Below are 8,346 nucleotides of genomic sequence, written 5' to 3'. Positions count from 1 at the left end.
TCCCAGCAAGGAGCTCTGCTGAGCTTTTGGGATCAGGGCACTTTTTAGGATTTCTTTCTCTGTTTCTCAATGCTGGGTTCAAAGTTTCCCCACTTGAATGTGGGGGAACCTCCCTGGAATATTTCCTGTTGTTCCTATGTCAAAATGTCCTCTGTTAATTGATCTTAAGGCCCAAAGAACTCTCAGCCCCGCCCCCTCAATGATTATTTCAGATTTTCCCTCTTTGCTCCAAGACCTGGCACTGTGGCAGAGCTGGAGAGCATCTCCTGTGGTCCCACCTCCCAAAATGTGGGGTTCCCCTGGTGCCAGGAGCTCTGAGCATCCCACACAGGGATATTTCCCCTCTGGGACCAAGATCTAGCCAAAGTTCCTTTGGGACTTCAGCAGGACAAATAAAATCCCAGGGCTGGCTCAGTGGGCATTGCAGAGATGGGGAAATGTCTCCTGGGAAATGCAGAAAATCCTCATTTTCCCCGTTCACACCACTGCAGTCAGCCCCAGCAGGGGCCGTGGAATGAACCAGAATGGGAACAATCCCAGGCCTGTTCTGGGGCTCAGCTGGGCAGAAGAGGGGAGAACTCCACCATGGATATTGTACATATCACATGGGGAATTTGCAGTGTTCCAAGGTTTTCCCCCTTTTACCTGTAATTCCAGCTCCTTTTTATCCTGTACCTTTACCATTAAATTCCCAGGAGCATTGATTTATTGTCACAGGAGCATATGAAGGACTCTGGTTTTCACACCAAGCCCTGGGGTGGAGGCTTGGCCATGGGAGAGGCAGCTCAATCAGGAAAATCAGGGAATAGGAAAGGCTGGGGCCCCTCCTGAGCCTTCAGCATCTTCACATCATCCTCTAGGTGATGGCCTTATAACTGAAATATTAATAATAACAATAATAATAAATAATAACAGGATCCAATCCCATCTAGATAGGATAATAATAATAGATGGGATAATCTGTTGAAGATAAGGAATGTTTAAATCAGCCAGATGGTTTCTAGATGGGATAATAATAATAATAAATTATTAATTCTAGATGGGATAGTAATAATAATAATAAAATAAAAATAAAAATAGGATCCCTTCCCAGATCTAAAGCTCAGTGCCTGCCCTGCTGACCCCACAGCCACAGGGCTGGGAAGGACTGGACTCCACCATGGGCAAACACCACCAGGATCCCTCAGCACGAGGATCCAAACCGGTCCACATCCACAAACCTGGGGATAACTCCCCATCCCTGCTGCCAGAGAAATCCAGGAAGGAAGAAGGCATTGAAGGTAAGGAGTGTTTGAGTCAGCCAGAAGGATTCTAGATGGGTTCACTTGGAACTGAAATGTGCCCAGGACCATTCCCAGCCTCCCCATTCCCACTCCCCATTTATTTTGGATTTCTTTTACCTCACCCACCACCCCCCAGGCACCAAATAAGGAAGGAAAGTACCACTGACTGTTGTCATTATTTATTACAAATTATACATTGAAAATTACTGTCTAAAAAAAATCAATAGATTTAAATAAATATACAGATTTCAGATGCTACATATGGCAGGTGTGCAGTAAGTCACTCAAGGATGGGACATTACACACACGAGGAGGCTGACAGAGTACTTTACAGCAGTAGTTTTATTTTAAATTACTCACATTAAACCATGTGCAAAATTTCCTCTGGAACAAACCCTTTCAGGATTTTCTTCTTTTGGTTTTTTAGAGTGACTCCAACCTTCAGAAGGTCAAAGATTAAAACAGATTTTCTGCAGCTTTGGGGACCAAATGATTAATCGGCTGTTTCATCACAATACAATCAATTGGTCTTATTTTTCCCCTCTCTGGGGCTTAAAGCAAAATCAAGGAATTCTTTTTCTTGTCCATCGGGACTACACTTGCAACAGCCACAGATTTTGGTCCACCACCAACTTCAAGCAGCCCTTCCAAAGCTCCTGTGCAATCCTGGCGTGGGCAGCAGAGGGACCCAGCAGTGGAGAGCAGCTCTTTACCTGCCCTGCCCAGGTGACAGCCCTGGCTCTCTGCAGAGCTCAGTCTGCCCAGGCAAACAAAAGTGCATTTGTGGCACAGCTCCGGGGCCCTGGGGCTGCCTTGGCCTGCCAGGTTGGCTTCCAGGTCCTGGGCTCAGTGTTTTTCCCAAATTTTTCCTTCCCTCCCCTGGGCCAGCAGATCTGGGTTTAAACCTGAGCCTAAGCTCAGCAGGGCTGTGCTCTTTACAGCATCACAGGGGTTTGGGTTGGAAGGGACCTTAGAGATCAGCCAGTTCCAGCCCCTATTCCAACCAGCCCTTCTCTCCTCATTATTCCCAGCTGGCTGTCCCTCACCTGCTGCATTCCCCTCGCCCGGTGACCTGCCAGCCCTGAGTGCTCATTTACCGTCCAGAGCCCCACTCAGAGCTGACCTGAGCCAAGCAGCAAGCCAGGCTTTGTGTGCCCTCATCCAGCTGGGAGAAGGTTGGGATACTCAGGAGCTGGAAGTGCTCACTGAGGGTATGTCCAAGGAGCTGAGATGGGGTCACTGACCCACACCAGGGCTCTGCTCACCCTGCCCTGGCTGTGGGCCTGGGGGCTCCTGCACAAGCCCAGCCCCACAGCAGCCACACCCCAGGGTTTGAGGCCATCCCTGGGGTAACTGATCCTGCACCTCAGCCACAGCCAGGGCCTCGTGGAAATCCACCCCAGAGATTTCCCAGCCAGGGAGTGCCCCTGACTGCTCAGCTGGCTCCAGGTGCTGATGGAATAAACTCTAATACAAACTGCGAGCCTTGTCCATGGGCACTGACTGACAGGAGAAAAATAGTGCAAAGGTGGGCTGGGGCTGGAGGCAGCTCCTCCCTGACTGCAGAGAGTGGCCAAACCCCTCTGGATGGGCCAGGCTTGCACAGCTCCAGGCAGAGCAGCCCAGGGCAGTGTCGGGCTCGGTGCTGCCTGGTCCAGCCCTGCCCAGAACCCCTGGCTGAGCCCCTGCCGAGGGCTCCAGGGCACAGTCCAGCTGGTGCTGCTCCAGCACGACCCTCGCCTGATCCAAAAAGGCACAATTCAGCTCCAGGACACTTCTCTGACTGGATGGAGGGACAGTTTTTCCCTTTGCAGCAGTCCCTTGAGCGCTGGTTGATGCAGCAGGAACACAGAGACTTCCACCTCCTTCCCTTCCACTCACAGCCTTCCCTTCAGCTCTAACAACCGACAGCAGAGCTGGTGGCACCCACAGGACTCCAAATTCTTCTGGTGAGCTTGGTGTGCACCTGTCTCTTATCTCTTCTTCTTCCAGATGTTTTTCTCCCAAGGCAGAGCTGGTGGCTGTGTGTCCTTCTGTGAGTGCTGCTGGTGTTTGCTGGAGCGCGGGCTGGAGACCCTGAGGTCCCTGGGGACAGAAGGGGCACCATGGTCACTCTCCAGCCCATCTGCCCCCTACTCAGTACCCCATACTATCACATTTATCTACCCCTCATCACAATTTGCTGGGAGGCAGGAGATGGGGAAGGAGGGGCAGGAATTGCTGTCCACAGCTGCATTAAGGCACAGTGGAGCTCCATCCAACCCAACGAGGTGTCAGAGGATTCAAGCATGACCCAAAGTGCTGGCTCCCCAAATGTGTATTTCAGAAAGCGTCCCCATTACCTCTGGTTTAATTGCCATCAATTAATGGATTTGCCACCTCCCTTTAGCTCAGTTACACTCCTGGAGTTGTTGTTTCTCCCTGCTGTGGGCTTAGAAAAGCTCTGTCCTTTGGTCCAAAGTTGCTGCCCCATAAATTATCTTCCTACACAACGCCATCCGCCTCTCCCTCCTCTGTCCATCATCCACCTGCCTGTCCCACAGAGGAACTCCCTGCCCCAACCAAGAATTACATTTTGTGTGGCATTGCCCCATTGGGAAGGGCACAGGCAGCCCTGGCTCCTCAGATGGAGCCTTCAGTGCAACAGAGAGCAGAAACAGCCAAGCCCCCTCATTTAGAGGAGACAGGAGGAGGCAGAAGGTCATATCCGAGTGGGAACTGCAGCCTGGGGCCACAACCACACATCTTGAAGTGCCATTGAGGAACGTTCAGAGTGGGTTTAGGTGCCCTGCTCACCTGAGAGCTCTCAGCAACCCACGATGGGGAGGCCTCGTGGCACCGCTCTGCAGAGACCTCGCTGATGCTCCGGAGCTCATGGGCAGCTTCAGGCTCTGGAGGTACCTAAAGAGCAAGAGGAGAAGTCTCAGCCACCCACAGCCAGGCTGTGGGGAGCTCAGGGGGGGCCTGGCCCGGTGACAGACAGCTGAATGCACGGCTTTGAAGGGTTAATTGCAGCTATTTGGGAGCTATTCAGGGCTGATTTTGACTGCTATTCCCTCGTGCCAGAGCTCCTCTATTCACAGGCAAAATGAACGATTGGGGATTGTAACTATTGCCTGGAATTAATGACAGATATCCACAGCAGCTCCACCTCCCTTCAGCAGCGCTGCTGGAGCTGAACTGACACCCACACGCACCGTAAACAGAGGTGGCCACGGGACATCTGGGCTGAGTCCCAGCTTGGATCAGCCTGCTGTGCTCCCCTCTGAGCAATGCAGGGGACACTGGTGTCCCAAAAATCCACACCCTCACTTGTCCCCACTCCCAGGGTGCTGCCAGCTTTCCCTTCTGAGCAGGGGACACTGGTGTCCTAAAGCTCCACACTCTCACTTGTCCCCATACCCAGAGCACTGTCAGCTTTCCCTTCTGAGCAGGACACGCTGGTGTCCCAAAGCTCCACACTGTCATTTGTCCCATCCCCACCAGCTCCCCCTTCCCGCCAGCACACACAGAGCTTCCCCAGCCTCCTGGCAGCAGCAGTAGGGATGGAGGTGCCACTGCTGCCTCTCAGCTGCTGAAGGGACCCTTGTGCACCCAAACCACCGGTGACACCACCAGGGCTCTCGGGAGGGAGCAAAAAAAGCCACCAGACAAGTCCCAACTGCTGGCAAAGAGCCACCCCCAGGGAGCTCCTGAGCCCTGCCTGTCTCAGCCCCCTGAGCAGCCCCCAGGGACACCCCCAGGCTTACCCAGGCCTGCCCTGGCAGAAGGTGGCACAGATGCTGTCCCTGGAGTGTGTGCACTCACACCTGCCCGCGGACCTCTTGCGCCGCCTTGGCGGGCTGCCCAAGCCATAGGGAGCGGTGTGCCTGGGAAAAACAAAGGAATTCAGCTATGCCACCAGCTTTTTATTGGCCAGCAGGTTTGTACCAGGGTGCTGGGAGGCAGCCAAGCCAGTGCCAGGATAATAAAAGACTCATCTACAGACAGAAGGTGAAAAGGTCACTGATAGGTCTGAGCTTTAAACTCCAGCTCCTCTCCCACCTACGGTGTTCCCCACCCCACCCTTCCCTGCCGGGATGGCCGCTCTGTGCTGGCTGGGAGCGGGAGTTTTCTCTCCTTGCAGCAGCCCAGGTGCCCTGCAAGGGTTGCCACACGGGCTGGGCGAGCTGGCGGCTCCCATGGGTGGCACAGCTCCTGAGGAGCAGGGCTGGCCCAGCCCAGCAGCCCTGGCACAGCTGAGGGGTCAGTGCTCTCCTTCCCCGCAGGTTTAACACACAGGACACTGCACAGCCCCAGGAGTCTCGGGGCCAGAGCAGGTTCTGGTGCTGCCAGCCTGCTCCCAGAGCTGCGAGCACGCTCCTGCTCCATCTCTGATGGCAATCTCCTCTCCCAGAGGCTGCAGGATTGGCAGCGACTCCAACTATTCCCTGAGCAAGCAGCGAGTTGTAAATGCATGTCAGCGAGCACGATTATAACCACACCTGAGCGCGTGTGTTGTGCTCCAGTGCGATGGCCATTGGTCTGAAAGCGCTGGGAAAGCTGCTCCAGCATTCCTGAGGGCAGGACTTGGCAGCCGCGGCCCGCAGTGCCAGCCCACCACTGTCTCATTAACAATACTGGCAGGCAGCAGCCAGGGTTACGCGTGCGAGCGGGGAGAGGAACTTTTCTGACTCGCAGCCACAACATCTCGGTGTTGCTGCGGGCTCGCAGAGGTGCAAACCTCAGGAAAAGCCGAGTCCGGGAGGAAGCAGCGCCCTGTGCGGGGGTTGGACAAGCACCTGAGCAGCAGCAGCACAGTTTGTCCCCTTCTGGGCTGGCCGGGCACCTCGGAGCAGGTGCTGCCAGAGCTGCAGAGCACCGGGAGCCTCTCCCACCCTCCCGCAGCAGAAGGTACAGCCCCTGCCCATCAGCAGAGCACCCCGAGCGCCGCGCTCTGCTCACCCAGGTGTGTTGACCCAGATGATGTCCAGGTGACAGAAGTAGATGCATTCCTTATCCAGCCAGCTGTTGCAGGAACATCGCTTGCTCCTCGGCCGCGCGGCCAGGTGCGACTCCGCCGGGGGATGGCCCAGACCTGCAGCGAGCAGCACAGGGAGGGAGCGATGAGCGGGGTCCGTGTGTCCCCCCTGCGGGTCCCGTCCGTGTGTCCCCCCTGCGGGTCGCGGCGATGTCGCGGTGCCGGCGGGACCCGCACAGCCCCGGGGGCTCCCCGGAGCGAGGGTCCCGCACCGCGCCCGAACTCTCCGCGCCCCCCCGGGCACCCCCGGCCCCCTCCCCGCGCCGAGGGGGCGCAGGGGGTCCCCCCTCCCCTGCGGGCACCCCCGGGGCACCGAGCCCCGCTCCAGCCCGGGGCTCACCGGCTTCCAGCAGGGCGCAGAGGGCGAGCGCCAGCAGCACGGCGGGGTGGCTGCCCATGACCGCGGCTCTGCGCTGGCGGCTTTGGGGCTTCTGCTGGGCTTTTCCTCCTTTTCCTCCCGTGCCAGCTCTTCCAGCGGAGCCGCCGCGCTGCGTCTGGAGCCGGCGGGCGCCCGGCAGGTGCTTTATAGCCCCGGCCCGGCGCGTCACCCGCTCCGCCCCCGGGGAACGCCGGGCTCGCGTGGGGCGGGCGCGGACCCCCCGCTCCTCCTTGCAGGGCTCCTCGCGTTCCTCTGCCTGGGGAGCTCCGGGGAGAAAGTGCCGGGGAGTGGGAAAAGTCCCCGGTGAGGCGGGACCGTGTGCGGAGCGTGTCCCGAGCGGGGCTGGGGATGCGGGTGAGGCAGCGAGCACAGCGGGGGCTGCAGGCAGTGTCCCCCTGGGAGCCCCCCGCACCTCCCCCGGCCCCGGGGGATGCTTTAAACTGCACAAACTGGGCAGGACTCAAGATCAAAGTCAGGTTTTCACTTGAAATGTCTTAATTTGACTTGCTTTATTTTAATAAAAATGTAAATTGATAAGCTCCCTTGAAATTGCTGCTCAGTTGGTGCAATGACAGTCTTGGCTTTCTCTCTCTCTCCTCTATTTTTTCCTCTAAATCAACTTTAAGACTTTTGCTACTTTGAGCAATTAAAGTTTCTTGCAATAAACTGGCCGTGCACCATCTAATTTCGCTTCGGCATCCATGTGGCACATTCGGCATTATCTGCACATTTTTAGGATGCGAATCATGTGAAGCACAGTCACCTCCTGGCATGCACCAGGAGGAGTCAAAGCCTTTCACCTTGCCCGTGGTGTGTCAGGCAGAAGCAGGAAATTCCTCCGGGGAAGTGTTGGGTCCTGAGCATGCCAGGGATGGATCACAGCTTCCAGGCACCCTGAATTCCTTGGGACCACCAAGATCCAGCTTGGAATGGCAACTTCAGGCATGGCAAATCTCAGGCAAATCCTGTGAGCAGTTTGGAAAAGCGAAATCATCGCCTTTGCCTTTTTGCAAGAGGTTCTCTAAAGCTTCTTGAGAAAGGGAGTGTATTTTATTTGTTTACCATGCGCAGTTCAGCTTTTATGGCCCTGTTGTCATGGGCAAGGTGGTGGCAATTGCAGCCACAGTGAGGTCTCATGCACAGGAACACGTGCGTGTGGGAAAGGAAAGGGAAATAAGGAAAAGTGCAGGGAGGGAGAGTGAGGAAAACAGCTCCTGAGCTGGACCTTCTGCTCACAGCAGCTCATGGAAGCAACACAGGTGATGACTGCACTCCTGCAGGAAAAGTCTGGAGGGTTTGACATTCCCTCGGTCCAAGCAGCAGTGGGAATTCCTCTCTGTGCTCATGCAAAATGCACACAGGGGGTGTGTGCAGGAAAAAACAGCGGGAGCAAAGAAACTGCACAGGGGAGCACAGAGGGCATGAAGTGAGGGGGCACAGAGGCCAGAGGGGATGAAAAATGTATGTATGGGCATGCCATGGAAATAACAGAGTAGGGGATGTGTCAGACAAAAAAATCAGGAAGAGTGCAAATGATAAATTAATAAGAAAATAAAGACAGAGATCATAAAACAAAGCAAACAGAGGGAAGTGTTTAACCTCTGTCCCAATGCAACAATTATTCTAAAGAAAACAGGGAAACACAAAAGCAGCATTACCTGTTA

At 55.4% G+C, this 8,346-nt stretch overlaps 1 protein-coding gene across 1 annotated transcript; it reads right to left on the bottom strand.

Moving 5' to 3' along the window:
* Nucleotides 1–1,457: 1,457 nt before the first annotated feature.
* On the bottom strand, nucleotides 1,458–6,782 carry EDN2 (endothelin 2). Its single transcript, XM_064398467.1, has 5 exons — nucleotides 6,644–6,782; nucleotides 6,228–6,360; nucleotides 5,033–5,152; nucleotides 4,080–4,184; nucleotides 1,458–3,368 (listed from the first exon to the last, which is right to left on the bottom strand). The coding sequence occupies exons 1-5, from the start codon at nucleotides 6,699–6,701 to the stop codon at nucleotides 3,257–3,259; spliced, it is 528 nt and encodes a 175-aa protein (XP_064254537.1). The 5' UTR covers nucleotides 6,702–6,782; the 3' UTR covers nucleotides 1,458–3,256.
* Between the last annotated feature and the right edge of the window lie 1,564 nt (nucleotides 6,783–8,346).

This window comes from Passer domesticus, chromosome 24, assembly GCF_036417665.1.
Source record: "Passer domesticus isolate bPasDom1 chromosome 24, bPasDom1.hap1, whole genome shotgun sequence".
Lineage (NCBI taxonomy): Eukaryota > Metazoa > Chordata > Aves > Passeriformes > Passeridae > Passer > Passer domesticus.
Note: the sequence above shows the minus strand (reverse complement) of the source record. Positions and strands in the feature narration are given on the sequence as shown.